General features: G+C 53.4%; 1 protein-coding gene across 1 annotated transcript; it reads left to right on the plus strand.

Moving 5' to 3' along the window:
- The first annotated feature begins 2115 nt into the window (after positions 1 to 2115).
- On the plus strand, positions 2116 to 14982 carry SPSB1 (splA/ryanodine receptor domain and SOCS box containing 1). Its single transcript, XM_041772618.1, has 2 exons — positions 2116 to 2937; positions 12934 to 14982. Exons 1-2 carry the CDS (start codon positions 2244 to 2246, stop codon positions 13059 to 13061), a joined length of 822 nt encoding a protein of 273 aa, XP_041628552.1. The 5' UTR covers positions 2116 to 2243; the 3' UTR covers positions 13062 to 14982.
- Positions 14983 to 22172: the final 7190 nt, after the last annotated feature.

Genomic DNA, 22172 nt, shown 5'->3' on the forward strand with positions numbered 1-22172 from the left:
GACAAGCAGGTGCCAAAGCCACGGGATGTCCCCGCAGGGCCACAGGCAAGTCCTAAAAGTATTGATGGTTCTCAGGAGTCAATGAGCCTGAAGGCTTGAAATTGGTATTGTCCTGGGGGATCCAGGACTAAGGTCACGATCTCCATAGAACTTTCCAGAACCGGGATGGTCCTCTAGCTGCAGTCGGACACCTCTGCTCTATACCAGCTTTGCATACATTTGACACTAGGAGTCTCTGAAAAAATGACCATGCCTCAGGGAGCGAGTGAGCCTTCCATTCCACAGCAGAAAGGGGAGGGTGAGAAGCTGGATGTGGTCAATGAGGGGGCGGGGGGCGGGGGGCGGTGCGTTCAAGTGCTCCCACATAGGGACACTTATCTTGCCGAGAGCCAGCCTCCCAGAGGCCTGGCTGCCCTGAAGATGTGGTCCCGGGGGCGGGAGGCGACTCAGGGTCGGCTGGGAGACCGACCACAAGAGACAGCAAGCCCACTGCAGATCCCTTCCCTCCTCCTGGCCCCGCTGGGAAGTTCTCTCCCGGATTCCCTTGCACCACCAGCGGCCCTCATCTCCCAGCAGGTGCTCTTCCCTGCCACCCACAGAGGGGAGTCCCGCAGTAACCCCCAGCAGATTCCTTTGTGCCCTCTTCACCTAAGGCACCTGAGTGCTCCTAGGAACGATCTCAAGAGTTTCTTTTAAAACCTTTGAGAAAGGGGGATCCCTGGGTGGCGCAGCAGTTTGGCACCTGCCTTTGGCCCAGGGCGCGATCCTGGAGACCTGGGATTGAATCCCACGTCGGGCTCCCGGTGCATGGAGCCTGCTTCTCCCTCTGCCTGTGTCTCTGCCTCTTCTCTCTCTCTCTCTCTCTCTCTCTGTGACTATCATAAATAAATAAAAATTTAAAAAAAAAATAAAAATAAAAAAATAAAACCTTTGAGAAAGGGATACCTGCATGGCTCTGTTTGGCTCAGGTTGTGATCCTGGGGTCCAGGGATCAAGTCCTGCATTGAGCTCCCCACAGGGAGCCTGCTTCTCCCTCTGCCTGTGTCTCTGCCTCTCTCTCTCTCTCTCTCTGTCTCTCATGAATAAATAAATAAAATCTTGTGGGGAAGAAAACGGAAACCAAATGACCTATTCTTTTCCCTCACCCAAGGCCGGACACCGGGACAGGTGTGGTGGGGGTGGTCGATTAGCCGCACATTTCAGACCCTCATCCTTGGAGGTAACTCTCCTGGCACTGCCAGCGGAGACACCGGGACAGATGGAGTGAGATCTCTCCTCCAGTCCCATGGCCCTGACCTCCCTTCGAGGAGCCACGGGATGGTGAAGTCAGAGTGGGAACAAGGGGTCCAGAGGTCTGACTTCCCCGCAAGATGAGCTGTTGGCACCCAAGGGGCCAAGTAACGGCTGCTGGTTAAAGGGTACAGGTACGGACAAGTGGGGTCCTCTAAGTGTTGTTCAGAATCACCTGAGGGAGGAGGGTGAGAGCTCTGTCCTCACCTGATCAGGGGACAGCCCAGGGGCCACGGGAAGAGTATCACTGGTACCCCTGGCCCAGGAGGGTCACAGGGCTGGCTGGGGAGTTCCCTGTGGCCTCAGGGAACCGCAAGGCATGAGACCCCGAGGCCTTCCAGCTGAGTACCATGCAAGCCCCCAAGTGAGCTTTCTACCTACACCAGGGTCCCCTTCCCTGGCATGAACCCTTGGAAGCGGCAGTGCTAGAAGAGAAGAGGGGCTGGGAAACGAGGTCTGGCCACTTCTGTTGCATGTTATGGCTTCACCTTCCCTCCAAACTGCAGGCAAGGGAAATCAGCTTCCCCTTGCTTTGACCCAGGAGGACACCCATTGCCTTGGGGCTGATGCAAGATCCATGCCAACTGGGCCTTCTGCCCTGAGAAACTGGGGTTAGGGTTAGGTGAGTGCCGTACAGCCAACACCACTGAGCGTGGTGGCCGGCCCCTCAGCCCACCTCTCCCTGCCGACTGCAGATGGACAGCCTGTCGCCTTCCTGGTGGTATGGCTGTGGCGACAGAGCCATGGCTGCGGCCTGCCTTGCATCAGGTAGCTGGGATGTGCCTGCGTGGGCAGCCTCATACTCCTAATTACTCTATTCCCCTCAGTCCCCAGAGGCCGCCTACCAACCTTCCTTAGGACTGATCTGGGCTTCATTGGAAAACCGGACGGAAGGCCCCACGATTGATGAGTTTGCTTTGGGACTCAGTGCAGAGGTGAAACCAAAGGCAAACATGGGTCAGAAGGTCACCGGAGGGATCAAGACCGTGGACATGAGGGACCCCACGTACCGGCCCCTGAAGCAGGAGCTCCAGGGCCTGGACTACTGCAAGCCCACCCGCCTGGACCTGCTGCTAGACATGCCCCCCGTGTCCTACGACATCCAGCTGCTCCACTCATGGAATAACAATGACCGATCGCTCAATGTCTTTGTGAAGGAGGACGACAAGCTGATCTTTCACCGGCATCCGGTGGCCCAGAGTACAGATGCCATCAGGGGCAAAGTTGGGTACACGCGTGGGCTGCATGTTTGGCAGATCACGTGGGCCATGAGGCAGCGGGGCACACACGCTGTGGTTGGGGTGGCAACAGCAGATGCCCCCCTGCACTCTGTCGGGTACACAACCCTCGTGGGGAACAACCATGAGTCTTGGGGCTGGGACTTGGGGCGCAACCGGCTCTATCATGATGGCAAAAACCAACCAAGCAAAACATACCCGGCCTTTTTGGAGCCGGATGAGACATTTATTGTCCCCGACTCCTTCCTCGTGGCCCTGGACATGGATGACGGGACTCTGAGCTTCATTGTGGACGGACAGTACATGGGAGTGGCTTTTCGAGGACTCAAGGGCAAAAAACTATATCCTGTAGTGAGCGCCGTCTGGGGCCACTGTGAGATCCGCATGCGCTACTTGAATGGACTTGACCGTAAGTGTTCTGTGCTGTCCAATGGTGGCAGTGTTCTCGGACCTCCTGGGGTCCTGGCTGCTCCTGATCAAAAGTTTACAGTCATTGAAACTAAAACGTCTTTAAGTAGATATCCCAGCATATTCGGATACTCAGAGGCTATTCTTGCCTGCCTCTGCTTAAATGAAGAATTCTAGCTGGAATCTGCCAGATTATCTGATAGCAAGCACCTCATGAACGGATGGACGGATGGATGGATGGATGGATAGATGGATAGATAGATGGATAAAGGGATGGATGGATAGATGGATAGATAAGGGAGTATGGATGGATAGATGAAGGGATGGATGGATAGATGAAGGGATGGATGGATAGATGGATAGATAAGGGAGTATGGATGGATAGATGAAGGGATGGATGGATAGATGAAGGGATGGATGGATAGATGGATAGATAAGGGAGTATGGATGGATAGATGGATAGATAAGGGAGTATGGATGGATAGATGGATAGATAAGGGAGTATGGATGGATAGATGGATAGATAAGGGAGTATGGATGGATAGATGAAGGGATGGATGGATAGATGGATAGATAAGGGAGTATGGATGGATAGATGAAGGGATGGATGGATAGATGAAGGGATGGATGGATAGATGGATAGATAAGGGAGTATGGATGGATAGATGGATAGATAAGGGAGTATGGATGGATAGATGGATAGATAAGGGAGTTGGATGGATGGATGGATGGGGGGATAGATGGATAAAGGGATGGATGGATAGATGGATAGATAAGGGAGTATGGATGGATAGATGAAGGGATGGATGGATGGTTAGAGAATGAGTGGATCGATGGATGGTTGGATGGGGGGATAGGTGGATAAAGGGATGGATGGATAGATGGATAGATAAGGGAGTATGGATGGATAGATGAAGGGATGGATGGATGGATGGATGGGTGGGTGGCTGGATGGATAGATGCATGGGTAGTTGCTCTTTGTTTCTGGTTGATCTACCTCTAATTTTGATCTGTTGTTGACCAAATTCTAGTACAGTAGCCAGCATATTATTGGGCTTGGATTTGCAGTTTTGAGGGTACGAGGACCTCTTACATAAATGAAAGCCAATAGCCTCTCTTGTTCATTAGACAGGTTTAGAGTCTCTTCTCGTGCTGGAGGCTTCTGAGTTGGCTCCTTTAGACCACAGTCCCCTGGCTTGTTCAGTCATGACGTCAGGAGGCCTTGGAGCGTGTAGATTAGAAACAGGCTGAATCAGCAGTGATTTCCACCCTTTCCTTTGGGAAAGGGAGTGGCCTTTCTCAGACCACATGTGAAAATAGCCATGTGGTGATACTATCCTAGTGTAGGAGGTGGAGGGCTGTGTGGCTTCGGGGCTGGGACCCCATGGTAGCAGGAGGTCCTAGGCTTCCAAAACTATCTATCCCCATGTTTGACCCTTACTCTTTCTTGGGTCCTTTCTACCATCTGCAGAGCCCAGCCTGAAAAAAGGTGCAGAAAGCTTTGCCCAGCCCTGTGTTGACCATCCCTATGAGGCAGGTCTGACCTGGCACCCCATAGGCCACGTGAGCATTCAGGGAAGGCCCTGCTGGGGTCGGAAGCACAGATGCTTACTCTGGTCTTGGAAGCCTCCAGAACTTCAGCTTCTCCCATGGCTCTTCCCTACTTCAGCCTTGGAAAATATCAGAGAAAATATCCAGGGACATAAGGCAGAGGGAACTCTTAAACGCTTCTCTTTGGAAGCCTCCACCACCCCTCCTTTCCCTCGCTTCTTGCCTCTGGCTTTGGCTGAGTGATGGCAATAACCTCACCTGTGCAGCCTAGTACCCCTAGGTCATGGGACTCCTGGCAGAGGCAGGTAGCCTCCCCAAGGAAATAACCTCAAACCTCATCATCTAAGGAACCAGCAGAGCAAGTTCTGTGAGTCTCTCACCCCAGGTGACGGTAGTAGAAAGTCCACAGCCAAATCTGCCCTAGGCTGGGGTGGGCAGGCCTTGGGAGAACTAGGCACATCTTGCCCAGGACTAGGATCTCAGGAGCCCTGGCCCTGACAGAGGAGTGACCACAGCCCTAGTCAGTGCAGTCAATGCCCATTCTGTGCAGACAGACAGATGAACGAACAACTGAGCCCCCTGTGTCATTGCCCGGTCACTGAAACCATTGGTCGAGACAAGAGCAGGGCAGCCCCTGTCCCCTCCAGGAATAGGTCCATCAGCGTTGGAGTTGGCTGGGCTTCTCCGTTCACATAGCCAGCTCTAACACAGAGCACAGAGCCCCGAGCGGCCTGGAGGGGACTGGCCTGTTCACCTGGCAAGTCAGGGCACATTCGACCAAGCATCATTCCTCTGCTGAGTCAGAGCAAGGCTCGGCAAAGGTTCTGCTAGGATGGCCCTGGAGGCCCAGATGTGCATCTTGGAAATAGATGCCCTGTCAGCTCTGCATCCGATGGGAGGTTGGATGCTTTTATAAATTTTCTTGTTGGGGAAAAGATAGAGGGGAGGTTGAGGGGAGCAGAGCAGGGAACGGGCCTGAGAATGAGTTGCAGACATTTGCACCTATGAACTGAGTCTGGGATGGAGACTCCCAAGTGCCAAATGGCTTGAGCCCACCTTGGATTCTCTTGGTTGATGATGAGGACCCTCCGCCCCCCAGAAATGTGATGCTGTAGCCCAAGCCAAGTCTGCCTCCCCCCTGGGCAGCACAGACCATCACTGGGATGCAGCAAAGAAAGGATTTACTTGAGAGACAGGCAAACCAGGAGACAGGAGGGTAAGCCTCAAATCTGCCTCCCTCAAGGGAGAGTCAGGGGAAAAAATGTTTTAAACATTTTTATGTATTTATTCATGAGAGACACAGAGACACAAGCAGAGGGAGAAGTAGGCTCCCTGTGGGGAGCCTGATGTGGGACTTGATTCCAGGACCCCGGGATCACAACCTGAGCCAAAGGCAGATGCTCAATCACTGAGCCACCCAGGTGTCCCGAGAGTCAGTGAAATTTAAAGGCAGAAGGAAAAGATCTGGGTAGAAAGTTGTGCCTGTTAGTCTGCAGCTGTGATCCATTCCATGAATTCCTTGGCCACTGGTTTCGATGCCAGACAACACCAGAGCGTTCTCTTGCCTTCTCAATGTCTCTTCCAGCCCTGGTTGGGCATAAATGGGCCCTGTTTATGTGATCGCTCTGGCTACTGCCTCAAAATGAATGGTGGGAGCGAGAGTGGCCACTGGGAGGCTGGGGAGGAACCATGACAGTCATCCAGGGGAGAGGTGGCCTGACTAGGGCTTGGGCCAGGGTAGGGGAGTTAAGTTTGAGACTCTCACTCCACACATCTTGGTGGCTCTACAAATCTGGATCGAGGTCACTGGGGCAGTCACCCACGGCTGGGCGGTTTAAGACCGAGCCCCCTGATGAGATCACCCAGGGAGTGAGGGGGCAGGGCTGAGGCTGAGCGCTGGGCCACGTCTGTATTTCAGGGTATGGAGGTTGAAGGGGAGAGGAGACAGAGTGGCTGTGGGGCTCAAGGGGAGAGTAGTGGCCTGGACAACGCATGAAAAGAGGACTTCCAGAAGGACAAGTTGATGCCAGGTCAAGTGCTGTGCTGGCTGAGAATTGTCCATCAGCTTTGGCATCCAGGCCATCTCTGGTGGCCTTGACAAAAGTCTTCAGGGTTGGGTGGGGTTCAGAAGCCTGACAGCGCAGTGGGTTTACAGACGGACAGAAAGGATGGTGTGTTTGATTCCTGGGGCTGCCGGAACAGATGACCACCCGCAGAATGCATTCCCTCACTGTTCCAGAGGCCAGGTGTCCAAAGTCAAGATGGCGACAGGTTGGTCCCTTCTGAAGGCTCTGAGGGGAATCCTCTCCAGGCCTCCCTCCTGCTTCTGCTGGTTGCCAGCAGTCCTCACTTGTGGATGCCCGACTCCATCTCCGCCTCTGTTGCCACATGACCTCCTGGGTCTGCCTTTATCTTTTGGGGACACCAGCCATTGGATTCAGGGCCCACCCTACTCTGGCATGACCTTACCTTAAGTGATGACATCTGCAAAGATGCTGTTTCCAAGAGGGTCACATTCCGAGGATCCAGAGAGTTCTGAATTTAGAAGAGAAGACACTATCCCCCTCATTTTAGATGTGGAGACAGGGACTCTAGATCATTCCCCCTGAGACCCCCATGCCACCCCCTGAAGGGAAGGCAAGACGGCCCTCAGATAGGGTATTTGTTGGGTGAGGTCGAAGGGGACCTAAGTCTTCTGCTCAGGAGGGTTTCCTTTACCTTCTGAGGCAGCTGAGGAGGGGGAATGTCATGACAAGACCGGATCTGTGGCCCACCCGGAGGAGCAGAGTGTGACAGGCAGAGAGTCTGGCCAGGGCTGGCTAGGTACCTCTTCCCGGGGTCACAGCCTCAGAGGCCGTCTGACCTGTCAGCACTCCCTGGGATGTCTGGGACGACCTCTACACCGTCCTTCCCCACTCCACTCCGCCCCAGAGGCCAGGTCCCGACCTCAGCAGGGAGTAGCAGTTTGCAGAGCTTGTCAGCCAGAGTTGCTAAGTGGGGGGCCCTCCCCGAGTGCTGCAGCGCTCACAGCAGCGAGTGGCCCCCTTCCCTGGTGTCCTGGGCACACCCTCCCCAGCAGAGTTGCTGCCCCCTCTGGGGCAGGGCCCAGAGCAAAGGCACAGAGTGATCAGTGTGTCCCTGTGCAGCTACCCCCACCGTCCCCAGCCAGCTCTGACCACAGGCCACTAGTTCTGATTCCTCCAGTCTTGAGACCTTCTGGGGCTGAAGCCACAGCCAGAGGAGCTGTGGTGTCACCTTCCTCTTTCCTGGGGTGAAGGGGTGGAGATGACCTTTGTAAGGGGGAGACCAGGCCCAGCTGGGCCTCCAGGCCTGCCTGTGCCCCTCCCTAGAAGCACAGAAAGAAAAGACCTACTTGCAAGCCGCAGACTGGCTGTCACCCAAGGGAAAGTCCCTGTCCCCCTGGGTCCTCCCTGCCCCCACTGCTTGTGACTGTGTCTCCCACTGAGGAATCCTTTTTTTACATTCCTCCATTTTTCAAATTCTCCCTTTTTACTGCTCCCAGAAGAGTATGGTGAGGATTTTCAGGATTCTGGGTTCTGAGAGGGCTCAGCTCTTTTCCTCAAGAAACTTTCCACTTGGTGACCTCTTCCAGGTGTCCTCCTGGCCTCCCTAGATGCCCTCCTGGGGCGCCTCACCTGATGGTGGCTCCCCCCTGCACCTCCATTCCAGCTGGGCTCCAGAGAACCTCCTAGTCACCCCAACCTCCAAGGGCTTCCTTCTGGGGAAAAGAGCCCACTTAGGAGAGAAGGGGCTGTTCTAGGCTCACTGTGTCAAGTATCCTTCCCTGGTTGCCAAGTACAAGGGGTTGGGGTCCTGCTTCTTTTTCATAAGAACTGCTTGATGTGGAGGGGAAATGCACACATATCCTGAGATGCCCGTCCTCCACCCAAGACTTTCTAGAATCCATTTCACAGGGCATTTTCACTGTGAGCTACTCGCAGGAGTAAGCATGAGGCCAGTCTTAGGAAGGTGAAAGCTATGGGTGTGAATGTGAACATGGCTGGACCAGGGGCACTTCCTGACATGAGATCTCTGTCCTCGACCTCGCGGACCCAAAGTTCATACCCTGAGCCCGTGAACTAGCGCAGCATCAGGCTCTGGAGGCATGAGTCAGGTGTAGTCGCTCTGAGAACTGTGGGAGAGGCGCAGGCGGGCGTGCCAGGCCATGCATGTTCAGATAGGCCACCAGGTAATCATTTCTCTGAAAAATGTGGAAGTTCCTGCATATACCCATCCAGTTCCTCGACTTTCCATAAATAGCACCTGATTTACTTCCCAGTTTCTGTGCTGAACTCCGTGCCCTTCACACCCCATTCATATAAACGATGTAAAGTTTAGGACGAGCGCCTCAGCTTCCTGGAGGTGGGCCTAGTGGCTGAGGCCCCTCGCATAGGTTATCAAATAAACTCTTCCCTTCCCTGTTTGGAAACTTCTTTGGTGGAACTTCAGTGGGTACCTGGCTTTGTGGATGGAGCTGGATACAGAGCCTGCAGTGCCCCATCAAAAGTGTTGAGGTAGGGAGACCTTCTTGGATCTATTAGTGACCACCTGAAATCAAGACCGATATCTTCCATGGCCTGGTACCACATCCACTTCTGTGGCCAGTGTACTCCTGGTCTCTGCCCAGCCTTTAGGAAGCAATCAGACCATGGCCCTGTGCATCATCGTTTGTCCCCTACAAGATCCAGGGGGGAAATGACCTGTTTTTGTACTTGTGGCCCCCAAGAACAGACCCACCATGGGCTGCTTGCATGGCTGGTCATGTTTTTGGCTCATGATGCATCACTGCATCTGTTAGTTGCTGCTCCTGCAACTCATCCAGGCAGATCTGGTATGTCTGAAGGACACATCCCTCCTGGGTTCACTACCCCTCCGTACCTGGATTTTTCAGTGTGGTCCAGAGATGGCCAGGCAGAGGAAGCTCCCCCATCTCACACAGCTGCTTTCAGTGCGGGTGGAAGGACGTAGCCATAGGTCCTTGTCCCTTGGGGTAGAGCACAAGGGGCTATCAGGAGCTTCCTCGTCATGTTGGCAAAGAGAGAGCCAGACTATGGAATTGGCTAGATCTGGGCGCATATCCACATACTAGCCCTTGGCTCTCTCCTCCCCAGGTCACTTCCCCATCTGTAGATTGTGGGGGGCACAGTCCCCACCAGGCACACGATTTGTGCTCCACTAACTGGAGCTGCTGCTGGGGCCATGACATTAATTTCAGGTAGGCTGTCACCAAGAATAAGGAAGCTGGGGCGGGGCGGCAGGGGGGTCTGCGGTGGTGGTGTTGCAGGCTCTGCCATTTAGAAACATCTCTTCGTTGAGGGTACCCATGCGATGCCTGGGAAACCATTAAGCTAAGAGGGTGTGACAGGAACTCCCTCTCAACCTTCCCTCTGTCGCTCTGCACAGCTCTCTGGGCATATTCAATGGCTCTTGATACTTTCTCAAGTGTCCCCAGCCACCAGGGGAAGCCCCTCTGTCTCCCCATGGGGGCCGAGCCACATCCTGGGGGAAAAAGGGGCTAGCCCAATGTGGCAGACGGAGAGAGCTCCTGAGTGGACGAGAGGAAGGGCCACTGGTTTCCCCCCACTCGATCTGCTGAAGGGCCACTCAGCATGTCCAGGCTAAGAGCCACTGGGTGGCATTTCTGGCCTTCAGAATCTCAGCTGAAGGATACTGAAGCATCTGGTCCATATTCCTCATCTGACACATGGGGAAACTGAGGCTCAGGCACAGGGAGTGATCTGCTTGAAGTCAGGCTGCTATGCAGGGCAGAAGTAAGGAGCCGGGTGTGGGGCCACTTACGATGAGGGAAACTCGTGGCTCTCTGGACTTGCGGTGGAGAAACCTGGTGGCCCTGCGCCCCAGGAGGCTGGAATGCTTGGCCCCCAAAGCATGCAAGAGCTTGTAGCTCCTCCTCCTGCCTCCAGCCAGGGCTCCCCTTAATCATCCTGTGCTGTCCAGGAAAGGCCCCATTTCAAAGCTTTTCATGAACAACATTGACCATTTTGGATACTTCTCCTGTCTAGCTGTGGCCAACTGCCCCTGAGAGATGAAGAGCAGTTGCTTGCCTTCTTTTGAAGCCAGGAATTTAATAAATGTGTTATCAACCCTCAGATTTATTCTTTTGTTAACAGCTCTGTTGAGATATAATTTCCAGGCCGTACAAGTCCCACATTTAAAGGGTGTAACAATTGTGCAAACCTCACTAGGATTGGTTTTAGAACACTTTCATCCCCTTCCTCCCCCCACAAAGAAACCTGAACGCATCAGTAATCACTCCCCATTTCCCCCCAACACCTCCAGCTGTAGGATCTGCTCATCAATAGTTGAGTTTTTTTTTTTTAATAGTTGAGTTTTTTAAATGGCATTTTTAATATTCTGAGACACAGTTGTATTGAAGAACTTCGATCCACTTCTCATTGGGGCAGTGGGGTCTCGAAGGAAATACTGAGGTTTTTTTCTCAGGTTTTTTGGTCACAGGGAAGTCTCAGCGTCAAGGGGAGACCCTGGACAAAGCCACAGATGCCCTCACTTCAGCTCTTTCCACATCCAGGATGCTGTGGGGCGGCCCTGAGCAGCTCCAGGTGTGCTCACCTGCACCTTGCTTCTTGGAAGAGACCCAGGAAGAGTCAACTACGGGGAGGCAGGGAGACCAGGGACCACTCTGCCCCCATGGCCTCCAGGGCCTCGCAGGGAGTGACTTGCACACTCCTTCTGGAGCAGAGTTTATCTGAGATGCAGGCTGCATGGAGCTTCCCTTTGGGGAAGACAGATCCTAGGCTGTCTAGGAACAGAAGGACAGAAGTGCTCTTGCAGGCTGTAGGCTGCAGCTGGAAGTTCCTCTCAAATCCAGGTGCCTGAAGCAGCGCTGCCATGAGCCCTGGCCTCAGTTTCCCTGGCGGTGCTTGGGACAGTCTTGAGGGTCCCAGTTGCTGAGGCTGGACTGGCATTTCCACTTTCCCTTGCCTGGGCCCTCAGCTCACTGTGTCGGGTGGGAAGAAGTACCTAGGACCTAGGGTTTCTATAGACACTGCACCTTCAGGCTATGGGGTGACTGGGCCGGGAACGGCCCCTCGGCTCTGCCTCCTGTAGAGTGGGTCTCTGGACCAGCATTTCTTTCTTTCTTTTCTTTCTTTTCTTTTCTTTCTTTTTCTTTCTTTCTTTCTTTTCTTTCTTTTCTTTCTTTTCTCTCTTTCTTTTCTTTCTTTCTTTTTCTTTCTTTCAGGATTTTATTTATTTATACATGAGACACAGAGAGAGAGAGAGGCAGAGACATAGGCAGAGGGAGAAGCAGGATCCCTGCAGGGAGCCCAATGCGGGACTCGATCCCAGAACTCCAGGATCACGACCTGAGCCAAAGGCAGACGCTCAACCACTGAGCCACCCAGGTGCCCCTACAATTTTTTTTTTATGTATTTTTTCAAGACAGTGAATGAGAAAAAAAGAGCATGAGAGGGGGTAGAATCAGAGGGACAAGCAGACTCGCCGCTGGGCAGGGAGCCTGATACAGGGCTCAGTTCTGGGACTCTGGGACCATGACCTGAGCAGACAATCAACTGAGCCACCCAGGCGCCCCTGGACCAGCATTTCTTACATCCTCATTGACAGCAACCGATGTGATTACTGAGCTCGGACTGCCTGGATTCAGACCCCAGCATGTAACCCGGATACATCAGGCCCTGCCTGCTTCGGCGCCCTCACCAGTGAGGTGGGGTCGGCTGCAAGACCTACAAGCATTGGGCTAACATAGAACGATTCCCTTCCTGAATGCCTGTTTGGGATCTGTGCTGGGACGGGCAGGCTTCCATGTGCTGGGTCAGATGCACAATGAAGGCTTGTCCACTGAGTGAGAGCAGTGGCGGCCTGGGTTCGGATCCAGCTCCTTCTCCTACCAACACGGTAACCCTGGGCAAGTTATTTGGACTCCCTATCCCTCTGTGTCCTCATCTGTAAAATAGGGATAATAATAATGCCTCCCTGGGATCGAGTCCCTCATAGCCAACTGTAATAAACCATTAAATGAGGGCTCACAAAGGTACCTGGCCCAGAGCAGGTTCTCCGTGGTAGCTATTAACAGTTGATTTAAAATGTAAAATTGCCTTATTACTATTTGTGTGTTAAAACTAACACCGTGGGGTACCTGGATGGGTCAGTGGTTGAGCGTCTGCCTTTGGCTCAGGGCATGATCCTGGAGTCCCAGAATCGAGTCTCACGTCAGGCTCCCTGCAGGGAGCCTGCTTCTCCCTCTGCCTGTGTCTCTGCCTCTCTCTCTCTGTGTCTCTCATGAATGAACAAATAAATAAAATCTTTTAAAAATAATAAAATAGAACCTAACACCGCTACAATTGCTGTTGTTGTTAGCATCGTTCGTTCTCGAGCCGTCCAGAGCTGTGCTAACCTGTCCCTGCTCTCTCCTCGCTCCCCCCAGCCGAGCCCCTGCCGCTCATGGATCTCTGCCGCCGCTCGGTGCGCCTGGCCCTCGGGAAGGAGCGTCTGGGTGACATCCACACGCTGCCGCTGCCGGCCTCTCTCAAGGCCTACCTCCTCTACCAGTGACCCTCCACCCTGCATCGCCAGCGCGACAGCCACCTGGTGCCACCTCACCGGCCTGCCGCCGTGCGGTACCCTGTGCCTCGGACTGGCATCCGGCCACGGGAAGACATCCCTGCTCTTCCTCTCCATCCTCCCCGCTGCCCCTGCCGGACGCCGACCGCTCGACACAGGCTCCTCTGTCCCCATGCTGACATTGGCAGAAGTCCCCTGCATGCCGTATCACAGTCCCTCTTTGGAAAAAAACACAGAGAACAGACTCCTAGGAAGCCCTACACTGAGCTCCAGTCTGCCCTCGGGGTGGCTCGGGGACCCCCCCCGCCACCTGCCAGGTCCCAGGAGGAGGTGCCCTGGCCCCAAGAGCAGACCCCAGGGCAGCTAAGAGGTGCTCAGATGAGGGCTGGTGCTGAGGCCAGGGGGGCGTGGCACAGCAGACAACGCTCAGGACATCAGAAACTCCCCACGGACACCCAGGCAGAAGCCAAGACTTTCCCCAGGCACATGAGCGCCCAGCATCACCACGGCTGTCAGCCCTCCCCCGGTACCCTGTATTTATTCTTTTAACAATAACAAAAGCCATTTATTTATTCCATTTAGAAAGGAAACCTTGTTTCATTCTCCTCTCTCTGGAGTGTTCTGTAGCTCTTCCTCTACCTGCCCCTCCCGGGGACATGCGTGCCTCACCTGCCCCTCTCGTTGGGCTGTGTCTGTGGTATGTCCTCACATGGGCACAATGGTGTCTTTATGTGGGTCCCTGGGCCCACAGTTTCCTGGGGGCTCTGCTCCGAGTTTCCGAGCACGCCCCTCAGGGAACGTTAGTCTCATGTGCAATATGAGAGTCTTAGGGGACCCGTCTGCAGGGGCCGTGGCAGCTCCCTGTGTCTCCAGGTAGTCACCTAACCACTCCGGCTCCTACGTCTTTGCACGTGGTTTTACTTCTTAGTCTTCTGTGGGGGGTTGCTTTTTGCTTTTGCCTCCCCAGCTGAGATCTCCCATGTGCAGCCTCAGAAGCTCTGGCTTCCCAAGAACTAAGAAGGGAGGATGGGTGGCGTCTGCGGCCCCAGAGAAGCCAGGGGCGCGGCAGAGTTGGGAGAGCAGAGTGAGGTGCCCCTCGGAAGCCAGCGCAGGCCTCCACATAGTGTTCCTGTCCGGGCTTTGCATCCGAGTGGAGCAGCCTCAGCTCATCACGACCCCCCAGAGCCACACGAGGAGCAGGGCGGGGTGAGGAGGGGCAGCCAGCAGAAGAGGGCCACCTGTGCCCTGCCACGGCCCCCCCACGTAGCAGACCCCAGCCCCTGCCACCGTACTCACCGCTTCTTCGATCTTGAAGTCAACTCTCTTAGAATCTGACTTCTGTTCATTTCTGTACAGGTACAATAGATGACTTTATTTGTTTAAATGTTTAATATATATACATATATATTTGTCTGTAAGAATTATGTTTTAAACAGCTGCTGTAGGGTACCTTTAAAAAAAAAAAGTCTTCCAGTGGAGTATATTTTTTAAAGCACAAAATTGGTGCCAAGTCTGGGTGAGGAATGTAAATTACCCCCTTATTATTTTGAGGTTTTTTTCCAGGGGGGAGGAAGGGGAGGAAACCTTACCTATAAGACTCTTAAAGACATTTTCTCACTCCTGTTTCAGGGTGGGTCATGTTCTCATGAATGTTGCACACGAGAGAGTTTTACTTACACAGATCCCAGCCTTACCGCCTTGACCCAGCCGTCTCCCACGGACGCTGGATGAATTGTGGGCTCTTGGTCATCTCTCTGCACCTCTGTCCCCGGCTTCCCAAACCTCAGCCCCACCCTTCTTTCCTCTCCGCTCAGAACCTTGTGACCTGTACAGTTTTGAAACACCCGTTCTATTTTATGATGGTTAATAATAGTCAGTAACCTAATAAAGGAAAGTTTATTAAAATACAAAACCACTTTTGAGTCCCTCTGTGTGCCTTGGGGAAAGGGGAAGAGGCGTGGCCAAGGCCTCCTTGCGTCTAGTTTTCAATAGATAATGAGATGATCCCCTGGGACACTTTGGCAGAAGGTGTGAGGAGAGCCCCAGCAGGAGGCGAATCCTAGAGAGATGATCCTAGAATGTCCCCATCCCTTTTCAGAAGTTTGTGAGCCTGCAGCCCAGACTAAGACTTTCTGAGCCTCACAGAAAGGATTTTGCACATCAGCAAGAGCCTCTGGCTCGCCTGTGTCTACAGCTTGACAGTGGGCTTTTTAGGGGCAGGGTATAAGCCCGTGTGAGCCCTCTCGGGGCCCAGGCGCTGTAGGTAGAAGGAATCGTACCGCCAGTGCCAGCGTGCACTGATGCTGGTGAGCCTTCACGGTGAACCCTTTCTCCAGCTCCAGTGGGCAGGTCCTCCCCCTCACCCCCTAGCAGAGAAGACAGGAAAATCAGGCTTATTCAGAGGATTGGTGAGTGATACACAAATCGTCAAGAAATTTCCTAGATAGGATCACATGTCATGACTAGTTTCCAAAGAATTGGCAAGACTGCATTTCAGCTCCCGGTGGGCCTTTCAGGATCTCACGGTGCTGTGGAAAGCACCCTGGTCTGAGGACCCAAGACCCCTAGGACCAAAGTCCCATGTCCCCTTCTCTGACAGCCTCCTGGCCAGCTGTCCTCACCCCCCCTGCATGGGCATCCCACGGGAGGTGTTGGCTAAAATGCACATTTTCTCCGAGCCCTGCCTGAGATGAACAAAATCAACGTTTCTGGGGCCAGGCCAGGGATCTGCAGTTTTCTCAAACTCCCCAAGCAACCTTGCCTAAGAGAGTTTGGAGACCACTGTTTGCGACTGTGTCAGCTCTTTTTCCGGACAAGTTGCTGAGGAAAGGGAAATTCTTTCAGTGTGTTGGTGGGTTGGCCCAGCGACGAGCACAGGGACTCCTGAGTCAGACCTGGGTTCAAATGTTGGCTCTGACCCCTCCTCCACTGTGCACTCTTGGATGAGCCTCCATCAAATGGTAATCCTCACAGTGCCCATCTCTAGGAGGGCAGCGAGGATGAGATGAGGCTGTAGGACAGGGCCCGCCACATCAGCAAATGTGCAGATAAATGGTTTAAAAAAGCTCGTGCACTTCTGTTCTGGAAAATGGAAGCTCCTGGACTGGAATTGGTCTTTGAGAACGGTCCAAACATCCTTAAACCAGCTTCCTGGTAAATGTTCTTTCTTCTTGGCTAAAGTCTCCAAAGATCAAGGTGGGTTTTGGGGGAAAGGGTGCCCTAGATGCCTTCCCCAGATGTGTTTGGGAGGAAAGGGGTGGCCTGAAATTCTTTTTCAGTTGGAGTTCATGTCTGGGTTGCAGTTGGAACTCAGCTTGCTTTGAAGGAGGTGGCAGGGGGAGGCAGGGGGTCAGGGTGGGGGCGGTGGTGGTGGTGGTGGTGGTGGTGGTGGTGGTGGTGGTGATGGAAGCCCAGGGAAAATAAGGCCCTTTGTACTGCCCGGAGACTTCTGGGGGAGCAGGGTTTCGTGTTGAAGGGAGCAGTCTTAATAAAACCATCTTGCAGACCAGCCCATGTGGTTGTAATTAATACCCTGCCTTCGAGCAGGTAGCCGGCCTGGGGCTTGGCCATAGATGGGAAGAGCACCCCCTCCTTCTCCTGCACCGGGCTTCCCTCCCACCCTTCCTCCCGCGCCTCCTCGGCGGAGAGATGAGGAATGTGGACTTTACTGAACCATAAAGTATGCTGGGGGAGCTGGGGGCGGGGGGGGGGGGGGGGGGGGGGGCGAAGACAGAGCAATTAGTTCATGCTCCAGTCCAGACACCCAAACATGGTTGGAGTCCAGCTGCAAGGAATATTTGAAATAAATGAGCTGCCCGGGGCCAGGAGTTTGCTGTGTTTTCTGTACGGGACCATGGCAACCAAGGAGGAAACCATGAGCTAGGGATTGGGCTCTAGAATCAACAAATGATGTCCTGGCCGAGCAAGCCCGGAGGAAGCCGCTCATGGCTCTCCGAGGGCTTCTTGGGGCTCAGCTGCTGGCGGGCGGCCGGCTGGTCCTCCTGGTGTGCTCAGCGAAATCCTGCCCCAGCCTCGGACCTCTGTGTCCTCTGCGGGGCTCTGACCTTTTTTCTCTTTTCCTCTTTTTTTCTTTCTTTCTTTCTTTCTTTCTTCTTTCTTTCTTTCTTTCTTTCTTTCTTTCTTTCTCTTTCTTTCTTTCTTTCTTTCTTTCTTCTTTCTTTCTCTTTCTTTCCTTTTTTTTTCTTTCTTGGAAACTAAAAGCTAACACTTCTTTGGAACCTTTCTTCCTGGGCCAGTGCACAGCTGCTGGTCTGATAATGATTTTGCTGAGCAGAGGGAATGTTCCTGATGGAGAAGCCCAGGCTGAGGGCAGCTGGCTAGATGGAAGGTGGCATGGACTTAGCCTGGGTCTGTCTCCCCGCCAGACCCAGCTGCAGCCCTTCAGGGTCTCCTTTGTAGGCAGGAGAGTCAAAGCCTCATTTATCCCTCCCCTGACTCTTTGGAGGGTAGACCTCACAGCCGTCCCTAAGGTTGTGTCTTACAGAAGCACACAGAGAGCAGGACCTGACTTGGGGGCCCTCAGCTGAACCTCGCAGGTATCTCCTGCGTCTGAATCACTAGGGCACCCTGGGGAAAAAGCAAAATACCAGAAACTTTGATGCAGTTGGTAAAGTCCAGGACTCTGCCTCGTGAAACATTGGAGCAGAGTCTGATGCATTGGCCTGGGGTATCTGCAGAGTTGTACCCAATGCAGACTCCCTGGCCTTCCCCATTTCCTTCAGAGACTTTCAGGGGCTGTGAGTCAGAGAAGTCTGGAGACCGCCAGTGTGGGGGTGATTCCGTGGAAATCAGCTCTCCCTACCCTGCGGTTTCAGAGCACATGCAAATGTCCCGCAGAGTCCCCAGCTGGGGCTGCACCGCTAGCATCTTCCTGGGCGAGGAAGCGCTCGGCTAGAAGAGTGAGCCAGGTGGCCTGAGAAAAATACCAGAGTGAGGGCACCTGGGTGGCTCAGTCGGTTAGACGTCTGCCTCTGGCTCAGGTGTGATCCTAGCATCCTAGGATGGAGTCCCACTTCAGGCTCCCTGCTCAGCGGGGAGCCTGCTTCTCCCTTCCCTCTGCCACTCCCTCGTCTAGTGCATGAGCTCTCTCTCTCTCGCTCTCTCTCTCTCTCTCTCAAATTTTTAAAAAAAATTTTAAATACCAGAGTGGAGGCAGGGAACCTTGGTTTTCCCAAGGAAATTAGTCCAGAAAACTGAACCAGGAGCTCGGAGCCACTGTGCAGGTGCCGTCCAGCAGGGCTGTCCACTGGGGGTTCCCCAGGTGGGTCCCACGACCTCAGTGCCCCCCAGGATCACGTCTCTCCCCGATTGTATCTTGTCTCCTCTCTTTACAACATGAGGAGCAGACAAGCTATTCTTCCTTCCACCTGGGCCCTGGGCCCCACTTTTTTACAGCTTTTTCAACCAAAGCACTTTGGGAAGTTCCTGCCTACTGATCCTGTTAAACAAACTTGCCATCTGGGTTGTGATGGCCACAAGTAGAACGAACTTCAGCTGTAAAGCAAAGAGCTTCACCATGGAGCTGGTCTGCATGTTGAGTCTGCAGGACCATGCAGAGGATCCAGGCTCCGGAGCCAGGACAGCCAGGGATGCACACCCAGCACCCCAGCGCACCCAGGATGGTAACTTCCAACAAGGATCTCAGGAGCTTTGCTGTACCCCGTCTGGGACATGGCAGCAGTAGTTTCTTACTCAGACCCTCTAAGACCAGAAGGTACAGGGTACAAGGACTCCTACCTCTCCCTTTTCAAACTGGGTTTTTAAACAATTGAGGTAAAACTCATAAAATACCATGTTCACCATTTTAAAGTGTACACTTCAGTGCCATGAGCACATTTGTGATGTTGTGCAGCCACCACCTCTATCTGCTTCCAGAACATTTTTATCCTCCCAGGGGAGACCCCGTGTCCATTGGCAGTCCCTCCCCACTCCTCCTGGCCCGCCCCTGGCAACCACCACTCTGCACTCTGACGCTACGGATTTGCCTGTTGTGCACGAACCATATTCCATGTAACCTTTCAGTCCTGCTTCTTTCACTTCCAATTGGCTTTCCAAGGGGGTGTTCCCTGACTCCCTCCCCCATTGCTTCCCTTTGTCTCAGTTTCCTCATTTGTAAAACGGAGAGAAAATTTCCTCTCTTGAGATTACTGTGAAGATTCAGTGAGTCCCAGGTTTGTGAAGAACGTAGAACACAGCCTGGCCTATAATAAGTGGTCAATAAAAGCAGCTAGTGTGATGTCTCACACACTGCCTGGGACTCCCCCAGACTCTTGTGTGCTCAGAGGTTGGTGAATAAGGCTTTCCTAGGAAGGCATCTTGCAGGGAAACTGCCTGGGCCCCAGAGCCTCCATCCTGCTAGATGGAAATGAGGGCAGTTTTCTAAAAATCAGCCTCATAATCAAGGGAGGCAGAGTATGGAACAATGAAGAGCCATGTGGTCTTGTGCTGTCACTCTGATGCCCAATTTCTAAATTGCATGAGGTTCCTGTGGCTGCTGTAATAATTTACCATGCACTGGGTGGTTTAAAACAACACACATTTATTCTCTTATAGTTCTGGAGGCCAGAAGTCCAAAATCAAGGTGTGGACAAAGCTGTGCTCCCGTCGGGGACTCGAGGGGAGAATCCTTCCTGCCTCTTCCACCTTCTGGTGGCTCTAGGCGGTGCTTGGCTTGTGATCACATCACTGACCTCTGCCTCTGTCGTCATGTGGTCTTCCCTCCTGTGTCTCTGTCTTATAAGGACACTCATCATTGGATTTAGGGCCCACCCAGGACAAAATCATCTTGCGATGCTTAACTCAATGGCATTTGCTAAGACCCTTTTTTTCTTTTCTCTCTCTCTCTCTCTCTTTTTAAGATTTTATTTATTTATTCATGAGAGACACAGAGAGGCCGAGACACAGGCAGAGGAAGAAGCAAATTCTCCTCAGAGAGCCGGATGCGGGACTCAATCTGGGCCTCCAGGATCATGGCCTGAGTAGAAGGCAGATGCTCAATCACTGAGCCACCCAGGCGCCCAAAGACCCTTTTTTCATATAAGGTCATATTCAAAAGTTATGGGGTGTAGGACATAGACCCACCTGTCTGAGGACCATCATCCAACCCTCTACACATATCTTTAGAACAGGGCACCTAGGGATGCCTGGCTGGCTTAGTCAGTGGAGCAGGCAACTCTTGATCTGGGGATTGTGTGTTCAAGCCCCATGTTGAGTGTAGAGATTACTTAAAAAATAAAAATCTTTAAAAAAGAAAAGACCAAGGCTCAGAATAGTACCTCCTCTTAGATTGATCATGAGGATTTACAAAATGATGAGCATGGAGAACGTAATCCAGTGCCAGTCCCAGGGTGGGTGCTGGCAACAAAGTAAGGATTCCCAGCATCATTAGCCACCCCAGCATCTCCTTTCTGCCCACGTCTCTTCCGGAGCATATCTGCTTTAGGATGGATGGTTGTTCTTCCATAGGGTGGGCACCGAGACTACACGTGGAAGCCACAGGGCCAGGCTCAGGGCAGGATGTTAGGAGAATGGGAAACCTGACAGCGGACAGAGTGCTTGGGCTCTCTCTGAGTGTCCCTCTGGCCAGCTACAGTCAGGGGTCGCAGGGTCTTGGAAGATGCAGGCAGTGCTCAGAGGTCATCAGAAACAGAGCCTGGACCAAGGGTAGGATGGAGTCTCAGTGCCCATCTCCCTCCATCTTTCTTTGAGACCGAATGAGGTAGCTCGCATCCCGCAGCTTCTCTAGCCAGGCCAGCTCCGAATTGATCGTACAAGGAAATGGAATGTGAGCCCCAGGCTATTTAAAGAGCAAGAGAGACTGGAGGCACGGTTGGGGCCTTGCCAAACAGGGTGCTTCAGGTCGGCGCAGTCTCCTCTTTGCACATGGTTTGATTTACTGGAGGGCCTCAAGCAACTCCAACTTCAGACACAGAACTATTTGAAGCAGCTGCCAGATGTTGTGTCTGAGTTGGGTTTTTACAACTTGCTTACTGGTTAGCAGCCTGCCTCCCGCTGGAGTTCAGCTTGTCCCAGCGGGTTCAGGGCCCTGGCACTGGCCCACGGGGCCCTTGTAGAGCTTTGCCCCTCCCTCCTGTGCAGGCCAAGCCTGTTCTGCTTTGAGGGGAGCCAGGGTAGGAGCCCGATTTCCAGAGCATCAGGTCTTCCTGGGGTGGCAGTGTGGCCCTGACTTCAGGGTGTCTTGCCAGCACCCTAAGATTGTGGAATGTTCCATCTGATATGTACCACTGGGCCCTTGGGGAAAGGCAGAATCTAAAACAAACCTTGAGACCTCGAGAACAGCTTTGCAATGGGGCATCCTTGGAGCAGGCCCTCCGAGCCAGGGCTGTCCCCCCTTAGCCCTGGGCGTGGCCCTGGAGGTCTGGACACAGACCTTTCCCTTTCTTTCCTGATCTCCTATCCTGGTCCCACCCACTAATTTCACTTTGGCCACTTGAGGCCAGCCTTTTTAAATGAAGCATGGAAGAACATGGGGAGGAATCCCTGGGTGGCTCAGCGGTTTAGTGCCTGCCTTCAGCCCCAGGGCGTGATCCTGGAGTCCTGGGATCGAGTCCCGCATCGGGCTCCCTGCTTGGAGCCTGCTTCCCCCTCTGCCTGTGTCTCTGCCTCTCTCTCTGTCTCTGTGTCTCTCATGAATAAATATATAAAAAATCTTTAAAAAAAAAAAAAAAGGAAGAACATGGGGAACGAGGGCTGGGACCACAGTCAATCCAGAGGGTTCTGGAAGGTTCCCAAACCTCTGGAAATTCTAATGAACCAGGGAAGTTCCAGGGAGGCACCAGTAGGACCAACCTTTGGATCAAGGCCACTGTGTCAGGTCAGAGGCCAGCCCTGCCAGTTGGGATGGGATGGGCCCAATGGGAGATGGGTGGGGTTCACAGGGCTCGGGGCTGGGGGTGAGGGGGTATTTCTCAGCCCCTCCCCCTCTTGAGGAGGCCTGTGGCAGGAGGCACATGATTCAAGTGTTCACTTCCTGAGGCCACTTGGAGTGACCTCTCAGAAGTGTGCTCTGGAGCAGAGCGGGCAATGAGGGAAGGGGCGGGGCAGGTGAGGAGCCGGGAGGGA

The sequence above is a fragment of the Vulpes lagopus genome, chromosome 10 (assembly GCF_018345385.1).
Source record: "Vulpes lagopus strain Blue_001 chromosome 10, ASM1834538v1, whole genome shotgun sequence".
In the NCBI taxonomy this organism is placed as follows: domain Eukaryota; kingdom Metazoa; phylum Chordata; class Mammalia; order Carnivora; family Canidae; genus Vulpes; species Vulpes lagopus.

What these genes read in the sequence shown, in the direction of transcription:
- SPSB1 (XM_041772618.1), top strand. Translation starts at nt 2,244, where the DNA reads ATGGGTCAGAAGGTCACCGGAGGGATCAAGACCGTGGACATGAGGGAC. An exon ending in CTACTTGAATGGACTTGACC is followed by an intron (nt 2,938 to 12,933) that starts GTAAGTGTTCTG and finishes CGCTCCCCCCAG; the next exon opens with CCGAGCCCCTGCCGCTCATG.